This window comes from Impatiens glandulifera, chromosome 3, assembly GCF_907164915.1.
Source record: "Impatiens glandulifera chromosome 3, dImpGla2.1, whole genome shotgun sequence".
In the NCBI taxonomy this organism is placed as follows: domain Eukaryota; kingdom Viridiplantae; phylum Streptophyta; class Magnoliopsida; order Ericales; family Balsaminaceae; genus Impatiens; species Impatiens glandulifera.
The window spans coordinates 63,919,264-63,939,993 of NC_061864.1; the positions used below are offsets into that span (position 1 = coordinate 63,919,264).

Below are 20,730 nucleotides of genomic sequence, written 5' to 3' on the forward strand. Positions count from 1 at the left end.
AACCATCTGAATATGTTAGAGTGTTGAAGAAATGAGGGTAACTGACAACTGATTTTAGAGTGTTGAAGGCTTGAAGCATGTTAGTTTATTCTTGATTATGAAATCTTCCTCAAATTGGATCTATATAGTTATCTGGTGTCAATCCAAGCTGTGTGGCCCATAAAAGCCAAATTTTGTAGTTTAGGATTGTAGTAGATTGATTAGTTTCTATTTTTAATTTGATGACATAGTTTGTCACATATTTCTCCATTGTCTGTTGAAAACTCAGGATAGAGAGATTGATGAGTTAAATGAGCAATTGGAAGAAGATGCAAAATGTGTTGAACACCTGCAAGTTCATCTGTTGGAGGAGAGAAATAAAATGTCTCATGTAGAAAGAGAGAACGTGAGATTGCAGAGCCAGATCAACATGTTAATTAGTTTGGTGCAGGAAAATGACGACGAAGAACCCTAGTTTCTAGATCTGATCAATCTCTTTTATGATCAACAAAGATCAGATGATATGTGTCTTTATACTGTCTTTTATAAATTGTTTTTTCTTTATAGAGAATTCATGATATTATCACATAGATGAGTAAGTAAATATGTAATTACATTGGTTTGTAAATCAGACATTACTCAATAATGGTCACCCTATGTTTGAGAACTTTATAAATATTTGAAATTTGATGATTTATACTGAATTTTCGAAGTTTTCGCGGACGGAAGCATGAAAAAATAAAGTCGAGTTTGGTTCGAAATAGGTAAAATCGAGTCAGGTTAGAATCGTTAACCCTGCCAACTTAAATTGTCACCCTTAATATTTTTACAATTGAAACTATACATATTCATTGTACATTTAAAGGAAAGACTAAAGCAGAAACAGTAGACCTATTATCTATACACAACTTATTAATGTCGATTTCAGAATCCTCTTAACAATCATTCATTTACTAGAACAAGATTTCCCAACAACAGATTTAAGGTTATCTAGTTTGGTTCATCTTGGAATCCTCTAGAATGTTGAACAAGAACTGTGGGAGAGAAGCAATTTTCGGGAGATTAGCCAGCAGCTCACCAAGTGAATCTATTCTCGACATCTTCGGGAGATTGCATGACTGTCCATTACTGCATTATGATCAGAATTTGTCAATTGATGAAATGAAAGGACAACAAAATAATTACTATACAAACTATAATTAGTTGCACTCTACCTGATTAACTATGAGAAGGCTCATAATGTGGAAACATTCTGGAACATTTAGGATATCAGCAGCTAGAGGAAATTAAAAGGAAAAAAATATTACCTCAGAATAACAAAGATTAGCTAATAGAAAAACGTTCCTTGCTTCAGGAAATGTAGTCCAATCTGGCTTACCCAGAACACAGCAAATCTTGTACAATTGATCTGCCTCACTGCAATTAAATAAATTAAAGATTGATAAGCAATAGAAAATTGGCAAGCCATACTCAGTACTTTTGGAAATGTTTACATAGATTTGTGTAATTTCAGAAAATTGCATCTTAGAACTGCTGTTTCAATATTCAATTCAATCCTTGATGGGGAAATTTAAGAAGACTAACAATCACAATGAAGCTATTTTAATATGTTTCTTTATGTATCAGTATTAAATTCGCGTGATTACCTTTCTCCCGGGAAAATGGGACACAAAGTGAATAGTTCAGCTAGTATTGCGCCAACAGCCCACATGTCTGATAACAAGTTACAATTAGATTTCAAAGCACAACAAGGACAGCGTAATTGTAACTGCATTAAAATCGCTAAGCTGAAGATTTAGAAATTCAGGAATAGTAAGCATACAAAAAATTCATCCATTCATGAGAAGAACAAGGAAGAATTGTATATAACATACCAACGGATGGAGTATATAATGGGGATTGCAGCAAGACTTCGGGCGCTCGGTACCTTAAAGTATGAGTGAATGCAAAAAACGTAAAGATGCTGACAGAAGCTTCATATTAAGACGAACTACACATAAAATGAGGAAGAGAAGGCTCCTGAGATAGAATTGCTTAAACTTACCAGCGTGTGGAGACATACTCAGTAAAGGGTGGCACTGATGATACTTCCCGAGCCAGTCCAAAGTCAGCCATTTTTATAATCTGATTGGTAACCAACAGGTTCTCTGTAGAATCAGATAAGAAAAAACAGTTATAATTATCTCATAAGTTGGAAAAATTACTAGCAACTTGTTGACGTAGTGATAAAAGAATTGCAAGAGTGCACTTTATACCATACCTGGTTTCAAATCACGGTGAAAATACCCATTTTTATGCATATGAGCTAGTCCTTCAAGAACCTGATACATGAGATCTCTAATTTCTTTCTCTGAAAAAGGATTTTGCCTGTCTCGCATAATCTGATATAGATTATACTCCTGTAACATAGTCAGCATTCAAAATAATAAGTAAAAGGTCAATTTATATCAAGGTCTGAATTTAGAGATATCTTGGTTAAAATGACATTCTAGACATCACACAAGAAAAAAAAATCAATTTTCTCAAAGAACTTGAAGTTAGTATAGATCTTCAATGTTACCATGTACTCAAATACGAAGAAAAGTTCATTGTTCTCTCTGACAATCTCCTTCAGCTTTATGATGTTAGGATGATTCAATCTGCGAAGTGACTGCAAAAAGAACATCAAGAGAGATGAAATATAATCCTGCAGAAGTAACACTATGAAACTATATACAAGAGGGGAAGGAATGACATTTAAATAAGAGGAGCAAAAAGGTAAAGATGCATAACATCTATCTTCTGTACAGAGGTAAGAGTTTGCATCCGAGATGACGCATCCTTCTTGACGCATCCATCTTGACGCACCTTGCGTGACGCATCCTACGTGACGCATCCTACCAAACAAACAACCTGCATTCAACGAATCAGCGAATCAATGAGGAACGTTCTGTAAATGAAATATACACGAACTGAATAGGAAATCAAAACAAACAATAACGAAATAAAGACAAAATATAGTGGAATGGTCGAATGAAATGTCAATTTGTTCGAAATCCTCAGCGCTGTGCAAACTCGTCTCCATTGGATGTTCTTCGAAGCTATAGGCCGTTGAATATGTTCGAAATCCTCTTCGATTCGTTCTTCATCGCTGAAAAAGAAGAGAAAATCTTCTCCGCCACCATTAGGGTTTCACGGCGGAGAAGACGGATGAGAGAGAAACTGAAACGAAAATGAAAAAAAATTAAGTTTTTATAGGGTTCAGGGTGCGTCACGCACCTGGAGGGTGCGTGACGCATGGGTAAAATGGTCATTAAAAAATTTGGGGGTCACCAGCGCTATAAAAATCATGGGCCCGCACCATCGGCTATTTGGCCTTATTTTGGGGTCATTTCCTCAAATTTCCCCAAATATAACTCTCACAATTCTTATATTTAAAAAATATATATAATAAAAAGAATTTAATATATATTATCTATTTTATTTAAATATTGATTTGACACAACCAATTAAAATAACTCAAGTATAAATAAAAAAAATTTAAATTTTGTTCGAAATTTTAATTTTCTAAATTAAAAACAAAATTGTTAAACTTCTTAAATTATATATATATATATATATATATATATATATATATATATATATATATATATATTTCAAAGTGTCATTTTACTACATTATAAAATAAAAAAAACATGGCTTGATATTTAAACGTTTTAAAAAAATAATTATTAATTAAAAACTTTAATCGTGTTTTAAAGATAAAATAATAAGTTATTTTGTTTGAAAAAACATAAAATAAAATAAAATTTGTAATTACAATTTTAATATAAAAAAAGTAAAATTGAAAATTATAAAATTATATTAAAATAAATTCCATTGGAATTATCTTAGACTTAATAGATAATTTAATATTAAGAATTAAAATTCCAATAAAATTAATTTTAATATAATATTAAAATATTGTTGATGAAGAAAATGTACTGAAAGATCATTTTAGAGTTTGTTTATGGATTGAAATGTTATTGTTCATAACGATTTGATTTTCGGGACACGTTCATATCAATCCTGTTGAAAAAAAGGAATTTTGAGTATAGTATTGGTGTTTTCAATTGTGTGTAGAAGATATTCAAGAGGAGAAACCGAAGAAACAAGTCAAACCGGTGAGTCGACTCACAAACTGGCTAGTCAACTCAGGTCTAAGGATAGTCAAACGCGGGTCAACCAACTGAATGATGGATTTGGCAGCCCATTTAAAATTTGAATTTTGTTAAAATTGATGGATTATTTGAAAAAAGGGGATTTGTCCAAAACATAAGGTGGACTTGAATCTTTAGAAAGTCATTGAGTTTTAAATGGATTTGGAACTTCAAAACTTCACCATGGCTTCAATACTTTATGGAATCCAATTATTTTGGGTGTTTAGAATCGGGGTTGAATCCTTTACAAGGACTATTTAAGCTCAATTTCACGTTGGGGTCTCCTAGCTAGACGAAATATTGACGTGAAAAGAATGTGTTTAAATGAAGATCAATCTGGACACCTCTTTACTCAAAAATTCATAACTTGAGTTGTAGTTTGTGGATTTGAGTGATTCAACTTGGGTTGGAAGGCTAATCCATGTATCTTTCTAATGGCGCCGATACCAAACCATGGCTCAACGTTTAGAGTACTTTCCCAGTCGATGCAAGTGAACTCATGCTCGAGGTTTGAATCCTAGGGGCTAATTGAAGGTAGACTACACTTTATAAATTCATATCTTTAAATTCATTTGGCCATTTTTGGTGAATTAGCTATCATTAGAAATCCCTTTGAGTCAGCTTTCCAATGGTACCAAGTACGCCTCATGGTGAGTTGTTTAACCCATTCTAGGTCGCCCGTAATAAGATTAGTACATGTGGTGACTCGTCTGTGTTCAGTCATTTCCTGGTCAATACAGACTCTATTTGTCAAAACTCAAAACGTGAGAGTTGTAAGCAAGACTCGGGCATTTTCAATTCCTCCTTGCTCATCCCGTGAGGAGCTCTAAGTCAAAAGTTATGGGTGTTTAAAGTTCTAGATGTAGAAACCGCAAGGATGATGAAGATTAAATAAAAATGAACTTTGAAAAATCATAACTTGGGCTAGGGGACATCATTTGAGCTGATTCAAAAAAAAAAGGTCAAGTTTGTTGGGTTATGAGTCTACCATAAAAATATCAGGCTCATTGGGTCAAAAACTTGGCTGGGTCAACTCATTGAAAAAGAAGCTGCTAAGGGAAGACAAAAAGAATAAGTTTCAAAAGATAAAAAAAAAGGCAAAGGAATTTCATTTTTTAATGACGAGCGTACCCCTCAAAATCATTCATATAGTTGTTCAAATCTTGGTTGATGTGTATGTTCGGAAGGGCTCCAAATGTTATAATTATAGGTCAATGTCACGCCATGGTAATTGCAATTGAAGAGGTATTTCCGAAATCTCATCACCGTTTATGTTTTTGGCATATAGCAAAAAAAACTTACAGCTGAGCTAGGAGAACATGTTTATTATAAAATGATTAAGAAACAATTAAAGACTATTGTGCATAACTCGCTTATCATTGATGAACGTGATGTGAATTGGCAAAAGATGATTGAAGAGTTTAAATTAGAAAATAATGTTTGGTTAAAATTTTTGTATGATGAACGTAATAAATGGATGTATGTATATGTCAAAGATAAGTTTTGGGCATGTATGTATACTAATTATTAAAGAAGTGAGAGTATGAACGCTTTTTTTTTTATGATTACGTACATTCTAAAACATCTTTGAAGCAATTTGTTGAGCAGTATGGTAATGGTTTGAAGAAAAATATTGAGAATGAAAAAACTTTGGATTTTGTTTCAATCAATTCTATCATATCAATAATAACTAGTTATCCTATTGAAAGACAATTCAAAGTGTCTACACTAACAACTTATTTAAGTTGTTCCAAGATGAATTAAGAGGGTTGATGTTTTTCAATGTCTCACTAGTTAGGGAAGAAAGGACAACTTTGATATATTAAATAGTGGAGACTATATTGGAAAAAATGGAGAACCCCTACGAGAAGTTCGTTTTGTGGTGCATTACATTGTGTTAAATTGCGAAATAAAGTGTTTATGTTGACTATTTGAGTTTTGGGGAATTTTATATAGACATGTGATCTTTGTGTTGATAATGAATAATGTTACTGAGGTTCCTACAAACTACATTATGGATTGATGGCGGAAAAATATAAAACGTGGGTATCAAAGTATCACCAACATTTATGATGATCAAACGTATGATGAAGAAAGTTATCGGTACAATATTTTCATGTCATCGATTCAAGAGGTTCAACAACATGGGGCAAAACATGAAGACGGTTGTTCTATTTTGGTAGAATTTTTGAAAGACATTAAAGACAAACTGATTGTTATTGATCTTGAGCATTTAAGGGCTGAAAATGATTGTAATTTACCACCAATAACTGAGGATGACACACTAAAAGAAGTGGTTACATCAAGTACAAAAATGATATACTCTCCATTTAAGGTGTGAGCGCGAGGATGTCCACCTAAAAAGAGAAAACAATCTGTTGTTGAATAAAAAGACCTACATTTCACATTTAGTTAGTTTAAACTTTGTTTCACATGTCTTGCATATATTGTCTTGCATATATGAAGATTGGCGTGTCAGTGTATTTATTGTGGAACAGTCGTGAAAGACAACGATGAGGTCAGCATTTTTTATGTTTTATATTTTTGGATAGGGTAAAAAAGATAAGGTTGCAAGGCATTCATATAACTTGTACTAGAGATTTAAACTGTGGTTTTTGGCTTGGTTAACTATGCAATGTAACAGTTGTGTTTGACTTGTATTGTTAAATATTGTCTTTCCTTTCAATTGTCTCATGTAATTTGGTTTGACTTGTAATGTTAAACTTTGCATTGTCTTTCTTTTGAATTTAAGTGTACAAAACAAACGAGCGAAGATCTAAGCGACGAAGAGCTAGGAATATGTGTGCAAGACGCACAACGGATGACTGATTCAGTATCCGCAGCAAGTTCAAATTCCCCATGTCCAATTGTATTATTTCTCTTATTATGCTTACCCCTTCGAAACTTTAACCTCCGATCATTTACAACTAGCTTCGGCCTATGATCAAATGTAAAAACCTTATCCACGACAGAATCTTCACTCAACAACAAAAACAAACAAAAAAATGAAAATTGTATTCAACTCTTGTTTGTATATAAGAAATTGTAAAAAAATACATACCTTTAGTATTATCCTCTTGATTGATAGTTGAACTCGGACTAAAGTAAGTAAAGCTTGGCATCGATAGAATTGGCAATGAAAACTCCGACATATCAGATTCAGAAAAGGGTACAGCTACAGGACATGAAGGATTCTCGTTAGAGATGGCAACGGTACCCTACCTGCCAGGTAGTGAAGTACCCATTTCCGAACCCGAATTTTATTTTATTACTCATCCCCGACCCCAAACCCAACGGATATATCTATTTTTATCCCCATCTCCGATTCGCCGGGTACCCGATACCCGACGGGTACCCCATTATCCGATTAAAATATGAATTTTTATTTATTATTTTTTAAATATATTAAATACTAAATATTAAAAACACATATGAAAATATTACTTATTTGTATAGTTATATTATAGAAATTAACAATATACATACATGAACTTCAATAAGAATTAGAGAGAATTAGAGAGAAGTTTAACAAAAAAAAAAAATATAGAGAAAAAATGTAACAAAAGAAAGATAAGAGATGTTAATCTTGAAATAAGAAGTGAATAGAGATGGAAAATATTTGTTATTAAAGAAATGGAAGATTAAGAGTATGGGAAATATAAATTAAATTAATGATGGTGTGGGAGTGGGTAGTTGAGTGTTAGTATAACTAATTAATTAATATATTTAATATAAATTTGTAACGATGGTATTAATGTAAAATTTGAAAAAGATATTTAAAATTTTAATATATATATATAATATTAATATTTTGAGTATCTGGTTTGGGTTTTGCACACTTCCCATCCCGACCCCGATCGGGGTAATCATTTTCATTCTCATTCCCGACCCAATCCCAATTTAAAATACCCGAACCCGACCATCGGGTACCCACAAATATCGGATATACGGGTACCCATTGTCATCCCTAATGTTATAACTGATGCGAGAACAATGATAATAATAATAAAAGACAGAATGAAAGCGACACCCGATTTAACGTGGTATCCAGCAAAAGTGCTGACTAATCCACGGGCAGAGCCACTGAAAATATTCCACTATAATCGTTAACACGAATTACAGATACTGATAGTGCAAGAAAAAACTAACACACAAGGCCTTTATTTATAGGACCAGGTCAATACATTTTTCTTACTCACTTCCTATGTGGGACAAACACCAAAAAAGGAATATTCTAGGCAAAGAAACCAACAAATCTCCACCTTGACTTGAATATTTCCCAGATAGCCAGATGCACCAGATGTACATTAAGTACCAGATGTGCCAGATGCATTACACTGAATGCCCAGATAAAAAACAGATGCATTACACCGAATGCCCAGATGTGACCTGCTCTGCCTCAGGCCTTGCCCCTTCAAGGGCAATCAACAGCTTCTAACATTGAGCAAGTTCAAACAATGTTGAAACTTGCTCTGCAGAACCGGCTTGGTAAACATATCAGCTGGATTGTCTGCAGTACCCACTTTGTTTACCTTGATCCTCTTCTCACTTCTCAGAAAATGGTACCTCACATCAATGTGTTTTGTTCTCTCATGGTGAACTTGATCCTTGGTTAAGCATATTGCACTCAAACTGTCGCAGTACACTAAAGCCTGATCGTGGTGTAGACCCAAGTTACTAACCAATCATTTCAACCAGATTCCCTCCTTAGCAGCTTCTGTCAAAGCCATATATTCTGCCTCTGTAGTAGACAAAGTTACTGTCGGCTGCAGAGTAGCCTTCCAACTCACAACAGAACCACCAAGCGTGAATACATAACCAGTCATTGATCTTCTACTGTCTACATCTCCAGCATAGTCAGAATCTGAGTAACCAGATACTAGACACTGACTATCACCACCATAACTGAGACCAATATCAGATGTACCCCTGAGATAGCGAAAAATCCTCTTCACTGCTTGCCAGTGTTCCTTACCAGGGTCTCCCATGAACCTACTGACAACACTAACAGCATGTGCAAGATCCGGTCTAGTGCAGACCATAGCATACATCAAGCTTCCCACTGCACTAGCATAAGGAACATGTGACATGTATTCCTTCTCCTGAGATGATTTAGGTGCAAATGCTACAGACAAATGTGCATTTGAAGCACTAGGAGTATCAATGGGCTTAGCAGTAGCCATTCCAAATCTCGATAGAACTTTCTGAATATATCCCTTCTGTGACAAGAATAGCTTCTTATGACTTCTATCTCTGTAGATCTCCATTCCCAAAATTTTCTTAGCAGCACCCAAATCCTTCATTTCGAATTCTATATTGAGTAGCCCCTTCAACTTTTGAATGTCAGACTTCTTCTCAGCAGCTAGCAACATATCATCTACATACAATACCAAATAGATGAAGGAACCATCTTTGAGCTTGTTGTAGTAGACACAATTGTCATACGGACTCCTTGAATAGCCAATCTCAAACATGTAGCTATCGAACCGCTTATACCACTGCCTCGGAGACTGTTTCAATCCATATAAGGACTTCTTCAACTTGCAAACATAGTCCTCTTTTCCAGGTTCCTGAAAACCATCTGGCTGAGTCATGTATATCTCTTCTTCCAACTCTCCATGTAAGAAAGCTGTCTTCACGTCTAGTTGTTCGAGTTCCAGGTCCTGATGTGCAACTATAGCAAGTAGCACCCTGATGGAAGTATGTCTGACTACTGGTGAGAATATCTCATTATAGTCCACTCCCTCTTTCTGACTGAACCCTCTAGCAACTAACCTAGCTTTATACTTGACCCCCTCAGCTGGTGACAACCCTTCCTTCTTCTTGAACAACCATTTACAAGTGACAACCTTTCTCTCTGGTGGTCTTCTAGCTAATTCCCAAGTCTGATTCTTTTGAAGTGACGACATCTCATCTCCCATGGCAGCAAGCCATTGGACAGACTCAGTACCTGTAACAGCTTCCTTGTAGGTGGATGGCTCATGATGATCCACTTCCTCTGCAACCTGTAAAGCATAGGCAACCATGTCCTCATAGCCATACATTATAGGAGGTACTCCAAAATTAGCTCTTCTAGGGCGATTAAGAGCTAGATTATGATGTTCTACAGATGATGATGGAGCAACTGGAAAATCTGCCTCTGAAAGTGGTTGAGAAAAACTCTCATCTGCTTCACAACTAGCCTCAGTCTTTTCCTGCTCCACCTGTTTCTTGACACCACAATCTACCGGAATGGTGAACTTCACAGTTGGGTTAACCATGGAATTTTCATCAAAGACAACATTCCTACTCAGAATAACCCTCCTCTCAGAAGGGGACCAGATCCTATATCCTTTCACACCATCCCCATAGCCTACAAATACTCCCTTCTTTGCTCTTGGCTCCAACTTCCCCTCATTGACATGATAGTAGACCGTGCAACCAAAAGTTCTCAAATTAGAGTAATCAGCAAGCTTCCCAGACCACAGTTCATAAGGAGTTTTCAGATTTATACCTGTGTGAGGTCCACGATTAATCAGATAGCATGCTGTGTTAACTGCTTCAGCCCAAAACATTCTTGTTAACCCAGCATTTGAGAGCATACACCGAGCTCTCTCCAGTAGTGTCTGATTCATACGTTCTGCTACACCATTCTGCTGAGGTGTATTCCTAACCGTATGATGTCTGGCAATCCCCTCAGTCTTGCAAAACTCAGACCAACAGAATTCCAAATCATTATCAGTTCGCAACCTCTTGACCTTCTTCCCAGTTTGATTCTCCACTAATGCCTTCCACTGCTTGAAGTTCTTGAAAGCATCACTCTTATGCTTCATTATGAATATCCAGGTCATCCTTGAATAATCATCAATCAACGACAGAAAGTACCTGTGACCCCCCAAAGACTCTACACGTGACGGCCCCCAACAATCAGAGTGGATGTAATCAAGTGTGCCTTTTGTTCTATGAATCGCTTTGGGGAACTTGCTGCGATGTAGTTTCCCAAAAACACAATGTTCACAAAACCCAAGATCCTTTATCTTATGCCCACACAGAAGATCATCTTTAGCCAAAATTTGCATCCCCCTCTCACTCATATGCCCAAGCCTCATGTGCCACAACTTCGTCATGTCTCCTTGGTCAATCTCGGAGGAAGCAACAGCAGCAGAATCAGATAGCGTAGTACCTTGTAGAAGATACAAAGTGCCCCGCTTCACACCTTTCAGAATCACACCTGAACCATTGTAAACATGTAAAGCTCCACTTTCACCTTTGAAACTAAACCCCTTCTTGTCCAAAAGACTTAGAGATATGAGATTCTTCGTCATGTGTGGAACATGTCTAACTTCGTTCAGTGTACAGAATTTTCCATCATGAGTCCTAATCTTGATCGAGCCCATCCCAACCACCTTGCAGGTAGAGCTATTGGCCATAGAAATATTTCCACCATCCACCTGCTCATAGGTTGAAAACCATTCTCTCCTAGGACAAATATGGTAAGATGCTCCAGAATCCAGAACCCACACATCAGTGTAATGTGTGCGACCATCAGCAACTAAGGCAATATCCTCTTCGGAGTTTGTACCATCTTCAGCAACTGCAACAGTACCTGGTGCCTTCTCATGTTGTCTTTGTCTCTTCTTTGGACATTCATTCTTCCAATGTCCCTTCTCCTTACAGTAATTGCACACATCTGTTAGTTTCGGACCCCTACTGACTGGTTTCTTGGGGAACTTCTTTTTCCCCGGTTTACCATATCCCTGATGGTTGTTTGCTACTAGCCCAACAGCCTGACTATCCGAAACAGTGCCACTGCAGCTATGTCGCAATTCTCTACTGTGAAGGGCAGATCTAACTTCTTCTAGAGCCAATGAATCTTTACCACTAATGAAAGACTCCCTAAAGTTTTCATATGATATTGGTAAAGAAACTAACAGAATCAAGGCAGCATCCTCATCATCTATCTTAATATCAATATTACGCAAATCTAATAATATTGCATTTAATTGATCTAGATGGTCTCTAAGAGGTGTACCTTCCTGCATACGCAGACTGAACAGACGTTGCTTCAAAAGCAACTTGTTGGTTAAGCTCTTCTTCATGTATAAAGTCTCCAGCTTAGACCACAAACCAGCAGCGGTTTCCTCCTCAGCCACCTCAGTAATGATATCGTCTGCCAGAGCCAAGAGCAATGTCGAGTGTGCCTTCTCTTCCAAAGACTCCATATCAGCAGGTGGTGGGACAGGTGCAGGCTTCATCAAGGGAGCCCATAGGCCGTGTTGTTTCAACAATGCCCGAACCTTGATCTGCTACAGACTGAAGTTATTCCTCCCAGTAAACTTGTCGGCTTTCAAACTTTTACTTCCAACCATCGTTCTTGCTTGAGCAGATCTGAACAACCAAGCTCTGATACCAGTTTGTTATAACTGATGCGAGAACAATGATAATAATAATAAAAGACAGAATGAAAGCGACACCCGATTTAACGTGGTATCCAGCAAAAGTGCTGACTAATCCACGGGCAGAGCCACTGAAAATATTCCACTATAATCGTTAACACGAATTACAGATACTGATAGTGCAAGAAAAAACTAACACACAAGGCCTTTATTTATAGGACCAGGTCAAGACATTTTTCTTACTCACTTCCTATGTGGGACAAACACCAAAAAAGGAATATTCTAGGCAAAGAAACCAACACCTAATTCTCATTCTCAACCAGAAAAGACGAAAATGAGGACTAACGTGTAAAATCAGTGGTGAATCGTTCCTCCTTTGAATATACCTTTCCAATTTAAATCAGCTGAACAACAAGAGACACTTCTCATCTTCGCCAAACCTCACTTGTGATTAGAATCTTCTTGTGTGTGTGGAATCTATTGCTCATCTTCACCATTTTTTCATCACCAATATGCTTCTGTGTTGGACTTCGAGATCCAATTCTTAAATGGCAGACATTAATTTCTCCCTTGGATGGTTCTTCATTCCACTCTGCAGTCAGATCATTGGAATCGATCTTTAAATTCAACAGTATTGCGGTTCTCATTATCTTCAAAACAAATCCAATTAACTGTTGGAGAATGGGAAGGGGCGGTCAAATATTGACAAACTAACGGTGGTGACTGGTGAAGTAATGAGGAGATCATAAATTAATGTAGAGAGAGACTCTATGACTATTTTGATATTTTATTTTTTTCTGATGTGGATAGTCACAAAAGTTTTGACCTAAGGGTGTTGTATCTATATGTGCTCTTAATGTTAATGTAATTTATATTTATTAATCATTCTATTATATGTATTTAACCATTTATGTAACTCGTGATACTTATTAAGAAAAATAACCATAGTTATCTACAGTTGTATACTCTATTTCTACACTCTAAGTATACAATAAATAATTCGGCTTAATATAACACTTATGTTTGTTTATTGGGCAAGGAAAAACATAGAACATAAAAATGTCTTTTGAAAACAATGATTCAAACGACGAATTTCAAAAATTCTTGAGTCATGAATGTCATTATACCTTCAAAATGACCGACACAAAAAATCGTGAACTTTGAGTATAATATTGTTGTTGAAGAAAATGTACTAAAAGGTCATTTTAGAGCCCGTTTATGGATTGAAATATTGTTGTTCATAACTATTCGATTTCCGGGACACATTCATATCATTCGTGTTGAAAAAAATCAATTTTGAGTATAATGTTGGTGTATTCAATTGTGTGTAGAAAATGTTCAAAAGAGGAAAAACCGAAGGAACGAGTCAAACCGGTTAGTCGACTCACAAGCCGGCTAGTCAACTCAGGTCCAAGGAGAGTCAAACGCGGGTCAAGAAACTGGAGGAGGGATTTGGCCGTCCATTTGAAATTTTAATTTTGTTAAAATTGATGGATTATTTGAAAAAAAAAGGGATTTATCCAAAAGAGAAGGTGGACTTGAACCTTTAGAAAGTCATTGAGCTTTAAATAGATTTGGAACTTCAAATTTTCACCATGGCTTCAATACTTTATGGAATCCAATTATTTTGGGTGTTTTGGAATGGGGGTTGAGTCCTATACAAGGACTATTTCAGCTCAATTTCACGTTGGGATCTCCTAACTATATGAAATATTGACGTGAAGGGAATGTGTTTAAATGAAGATCAATCTGAACACCTCTTCACTCAAAAATTCATAACTCGAGTTGTAGTTTGTGGATTTGAGTGATTCAACTTGGGTTAGAAGGCTAATCCATGCATCTTTCTAATGGTTCCGGTACGAAACCATGGCTCGACGTTTAGAGTACTTGCCCAGTCGATGCAAGTGAACTCATGCTCGAGGTTTGAATCCTAGGGGCTAACTGAAGGTAGACTAATTCACTTAGCCATTTTTGGTGAATGAGCTATCATTGGAAATCCCTTTGAGTCATATTTACAATGGTACCAAGTATGCCTCATGGTGCGTTGTTTATCTCATCATAGGTCGCCCGTTATAAGATTAGTACATGTGGTGACTTGTTTTTGTGCAGTCATTTTTTGGTCAATAGAGACTATATTTGTCGAAACTCAAAACGTGATAGTTGTAGGCAATACTCAGAAATTTCCAATGCCTCCTCTCTCATCCCGTGAGGAACTCTGAGTCAAAAGTTGTGGGTGTTTAAAGTTCCGGATGTAGAAACTGCGAGAATGATGAAGATTAAATAAAAATGAACTTTGAAAAATCATAACTTGGGCTAGGGGAGACCATTTGAGCTGATTAAAAAAAGGGTTCAAGTTCGTTGGGTTATTAATCCATCATAAAAATATCAGGCTAATTGGATAAAAAAAACTCGGCTATGTCAACTCTCATTGAAGAAGAGGCTGCTAAGAGATGACAAAAAGAATGAGTTTCAAAAGATAAATAATAAAAAAAAGCAAAGGAATTTCTTCTATTTTTAATGACGAGCGTACCCTCTAATTAATTGTTTAAGGTGCTCCGTCATTTAAAAGGTCTGAGCTCAGTTATTCAAAGGGGATTCCATTTTTCAGTTAATGAATTTGTGACTTCTCCTTCTAAACCTTATATGTTCGAGTTCGACCGGTTGCAGCAGCGTAGTAGAGACTGAAGAATCGACGCCTGCTATTTCGTTATTCGTTCAACGTGAGTCTTGTTCGTAGCCTAGATTTTGTTTTACAGTTTTTGGAATCGTTATTCTAAACATCCTGTTAGAGAAATTCTGAATGTTTGAAGCTCCATTTGAGCCAATTTTCTGAAATTTTGTTGTTACATTTTTATATTCTTCCCAAAGTTATAAAAAAATAGAAAAAAGACTCAAAAAACAAAATAAATTAGAATAAATTGTTGATACTTACATAGTGGATGTTATTAAGATTCTAATCTCCAAAATCAAATAAAGGTTGTAAAAACCACATTTGTCTTTCTTTGATTTCTCCTTTTTGTTGAATTGGCATGAATGACTTAATTGTGTGATGATTCATGATAATGTTGAAGTGATTGAATTGATGCATGATTAAAATGCAAATGAACATGCAAAGTCCTTGAAGGCTAGATGAAATACATGCTTTTACTTGTGTTCTGGAATTGAATTGATTATATGAATTTTTAAATGATCAAGATGAATATATGAAAACATGATTGGTGTGTTGAATTGAATTGCATGTTTATTTGCTTCCAATTGATAACTTTATTCAATGATCATGATAAATATGCTTACATGTTTGATTAGCATATTATATCCACGAATAATTCTTGATTGATTCTATTGATTACCATCGCTCTTAATGCTTTACTTTACTTATGGTAATTACTATTTTAATCTTTGCTAGATGATTTAGACTTAGGGTCAAAAACATTTTACCCATTTGCACACATTTTACCCAAATTTATGTGTAGCCGTAGGCAAAACTTCTTACTGTCGCAAAATCACATCTTTTCCAGCACAAATTTATGTGCCAGTAAATCTCCTTATCGCCGCATAATTACACATTACCGTCACAAATTTATGTGTCGGCGTATATCTTTGCCGATTCTAATTTACCAACACATAAGTGCCGATAATATGTTTTGTGATATATTTCGGTGTACTTTTACCGACATTTACATAAGCGCAGGTTATAAGTTTCGTGGTACATAATTTTGTAGAAGTGTTATGATTCATGTATAAAAATATAATAGTAAAGTGTCACAGCCCAATCTTCCTGGCCCAGGAAGAGGAGGCTTAAGGAGAATGTCACGACCCAATCCTCCTGGCCCAAGAAGAGGAGGAGGCTTGAGCCCTCTTAAGCCCAACCCAAGGAAGATTCTAGACTGGAAGGAAGCTGGAAGGAAGGTCCTTGATTAGCTCACCTAATTGAGAGTTAAAAGGAATTCCTTGATTAGTGCATCACTAATTGAAATATAAAAGGAATGTCCTTAATAAGGAATGTCCTTGATTGATAATTATAAGGAATCCCTAAATTAGTGCACAATCAATGTAACAGCTAGAATTAGTCTTATAAATACCTGTGAAGTATTACATTGTAAATCACCAAGTATTCGAGTAATATACTACTATTCTTTGTAAGAGTTACTCTCTATCTAGAATTCTTGTGTCAATTCTATTAAACGCCGAGTGTTGCGTCGAGTAAGGCTGACTAGTTACTCGTTCTTGAGAAGATCGTAACTAGTGCCGCACGGATCGTCAGTGAAAAGACTGAGCCCGTGACAATTGGTATCAGAGCTGAAATGACGAGGAGATCGGAAGAAACTTCAAAGGTCGTGGACGAAGTAGAGAATCTTCCCCACGGGACCGAAGAAGATGGTAGGAACTCTCGCAAAATTCAGGCGGGAGGAACCAAAGATACCAAAGAAAAAGAAAGATCAAGAGATGCTATCGTTGACATTATCGCCAGGTTGGAGAAGGTAGAACTCACCGTGGCGTACGGACAAGATAATGATGGGGACCTAGAGGAATGCATTGTCGAGCTTGAGAAGGAGAGAGACGAGCTCCGAGGAGGAATGTAAGGTGCCCTGAATGAAGGCTTGTCCAAGTGTCAAGAGCAAGCTCAGATCGTGGAGCAGACCCTCCTTGGTGAAATCAGGACCTTGACTGAGAAACTCGAGGTAATGATTTCTAAGTTAGAAACTACCGAAGAGGATGTAGCGTTACTCAAGAAGGCGGTTGCGCAAGAGTGCGGACGCGCGCCTGTAGGAGTCCCCAATCCGATAAGGATAGACATTCCAAGGCCTAAAGCGTATTTAGGCGAGAGGAATGCGAAAGAGATCGACAACTTCCTATGGAGTCTAGATCAGTATTTCAAAGCACTCGGCCTAGTAGAAGAGGCGAGAAAGATAGATACTGCCACGACATACCTGGAAGACACCGCGATGCTATGGTGGAGGCAAAGGAGTGGCGACATTAAAAAAGGTATGTGTTCTATCAATACCTGGGGTGAATTCAAGGAGGAACTCAAGAGACAGTTCTATCCGGAAAACGCTATTCGAGAAGTAAGGGCCAAGTTGCGGCGACTCTCACAAAGAGGGAGTATCAAGGAGTATGTCAAGGAGTTCATCGCTACTCTCCTTGAGATCCCTAACTACTCAGACGACGAAGCCTTGTTTGCCTTCACTGACGGTCTACAAATGTGGGCGAAGTTGGAATTGGAACGACGTAGTGTCCAAGATCTAAGCTCCGCAATTGCCGTGGCTGAATCTCTTGTCGAGATGAGAAGGCAAGAGAAACTAAAGTCGACCTATGAGAGGAATGACAATGGGGAAAATGGTGGAGACCATCTCCATAACAATGAAGACCCAGTTAAGTTTATCAAATCAAATGGTAAAGGAGATCGGGACGAGAAACGTGGAGAGAAACCCCGGATAAAGTGTTTCTTTTGTGAAGGGCCGCACAAAGCGAGAGAGTGCCCAATGAAGAACAAACTATCAGCATTGATGGAGGAGCAAGAACGCCTTCACGATGAAGCTCGATTGGGGTCGTTAAACCTACTTAGTGCCGTTACAGCAAAGTTTGATAAGTCAAAGTCCACGAAGAAAGGACGACTATTTGTGGAAACTAGAGTAAGAAACCACATGGTTAAAGCTTTGTTGGATACGGGAGCCAACAACAATTTTCTAGAGGTAAAGGAGGCGAGAAGACTGGGGATTAAGTACACTAAAGAGAAAGGGTGGCTTAAAGCAGTCAACTCGGCACCAAGTGCGACTTATGGAGTTGCTCGTAATGTAAAGATCAACTTGGGGGAGTGGACCGGCCTTCTGGATTTCTCCATTATCGACATGGATGACTACAAAATGGTTCTCGGCATAGAGTTCCTAGACAAGGTAAATGTCATCCTACTCCCTTCTGCCAATATGATGTACATTCTAGAGCAAGGTAATACTCGCACAATACCTCTAACAAGAGAGGGCAGAAGAGAAACTAGGCACCTATCTACCATGCAACTCTCAAAAGGTGCGGAGTACACCTATCCATCATCTTTTGTCATTGTGAAAGAAGATGAGAAGACTGCGTCTAAAGAGAAGATACATCCAGAAGTTACAATTGTCCTAGAGAAATGTCACGATGTAATGTCCGCTGGAGTATCAGAGAAACTCCACCATAAGAGAGAGGTGGAGAATAGAGAAGAGTTAGTAAAATGTACAAAACCATCGGCGACGGTTCTTTATCGCATTAAACCTCCCAAATTGGAGGAATTGAAGAGGCAACCAGAGGAGTTTCCATTCAAGAAAGAGAAGTGCGAAATAGCCAAGACCGCCAAAAGAATGAAGAAATGGGAGGAAAAGAAGAGAAGACACTTGGAGTTCGGAGGAAACCGAGTGATAGTAAAACTTATCCTCCATCAAGAGAGACAATTTTCCAAAATTCATAAGGGGCTTGTGAGGCAATACGAAGAACCTTTCTTAGAGAAGAAATGGGTTAGAAAGTCAGCACGTCGCTCAAAACTTTTATCTAATGTGGAGACATCATCCAGGCCTACAAGGAGGAAGCGACGAGGACGTCGCCAGATTGAGTGGGGGAGAATGTCACAGCCCAATCTTCCTGGCCCAGGAAGAGGAGGCTTAAGGAGAATGTCACGACCCAATCCTCCTGGCCCAAGAAGAGGAGGAGGCTTGAGCCCTCTTAAGCCCAACCCAAGGAAGATTCTAGACTGGAAGGAAGCTGGAAGGAAGGTCCTTGATTAGCTCACCTAATTGAGAGTTAAAAGGAATTCCTTGATTAGTGCATCACTAATTGAAATATAAAAGGAATGTCCTTAATAAGGAATGTCCTTGATTGATAATTACAAGGAATCCCTAAATTAGTGCACAATCAATGTAACAGCTAGAATTAGTCCTATAAATACTTGTGAAGTATTACATTGTAAATCACCAAGTATTCGAGTAATATACTACTATTCTTTGTAAGAGTTACTCTCTCTCTAGAATTTTTGTGTCAATTCTATTAAACGCCGAGTGTTGCGTCGAGTAAGGCTGACTAGTTACTCGTTCTTGAGAAGATCGTAACTAGTGCCGCACGGATCGTCAGTGAAAAGACTGAGCCCGTGACAAAAGGCATCGGATATGTACACAATAAGGATTAAATTTATTTAATCAATTATCAAACTCATATTAATCGAATTCATAATATATAATATTAGTTCAATCACCTAAACTAAATTTAGTTTATTGGAGAAATTAAATTTATTCAACTCATTTTTTTTAATATGTTCTTAATTTGTTTTACTTGATTAATACGTTTTTAAAATGTTTAATACAATTTTGACCCGTTTAATATGTATTTTAGTCTGTTTTTAACATGTTTAACTTGCTTAACATGTTTTTATATGTTTTAACCTATGAAATATCTCCTAGAACTGAATTGTTTGATGAGGGAAATTGGAATTGAAATTGGCACTGGAATTCTAATTCCAATTCCATGATAATTGGCATTAAATTACAATTCAATTTCTATGTTTGGAAAAGTTATAGAATTATAATTCAATTCTAATTCCTATGTTTGGGAAAATAATAGAATTGTAATTCAATTCCAATTCAAACAAAATAAAATATCGGTTCAAAATGTTAACTTCTTAAATATGTTTTCACGTTTTTGACATTTTAACACATTTAATACGTTTTTTACACGTTTAACACGTTTAAACACATTTTTGACATTTTTAACACGTTTTCACACTTAAAACACATTTTCTCATGTTTAACATGTTTTTCACGTTTTTGGTATGTTTAACACGTTTTTAACATTTTTAATACGTTTAACATGTTTTTCACACGTTTTGATAAATTTAACACATTTTTGGCACGTTAAACACGTTTTTGGCATGTTTAACACATTTTTACACGTTTTACACATTTTTGACACGTTTAACATGTTTTTCACGTTTTGGCACGTTTAACACGTTTTCACACGTTTTTCACGTTTTTCACATTTTTCACGTTTAACATGTTTTTTACGTTTTTGACACATTTAACACGTTTTTGATATTTTTAATACGTTTAACATGTTTTTCACACGTTTTGATAAGTTGAACACGTTTTTCACGTTTTTGGCACGCTTAACACGTTTTTGGCATGTTTAACACATTTTCACACGTTTTACACATTTTTGACACGTTTAACACGTTTTTC

General features: G+C 36.6%; 1 protein-coding gene across 1 annotated transcript; it reads right to left on the reverse strand.

Moving 5' to 3' along the window:
- Positions 1-1,250: 1,250 nt before the first annotated feature.
- Positions 1,251-2,812, reverse strand: LOC124930619 (serine/threonine-protein kinase MHK-like). The gene is made up of 6 exons (XM_047470948.1): positions 2,540-2,812; positions 2,240-2,378; positions 2,024-2,126; positions 1,854-1,906; positions 1,626-1,692; positions 1,251-1,395 (listed from the first exon to the last, which is right to left on the reverse strand). The coding sequence occupies exons 1-6, from the start codon at positions 2,810-2,812 to the stop codon at positions 1,266-1,268; spliced, it is 765 nt and encodes a 254-aa protein (XP_047326904.1). The 3' UTR covers positions 1,251-1,265.
- Positions 2,813-20,730: the final 17,918 nt, after the last annotated feature.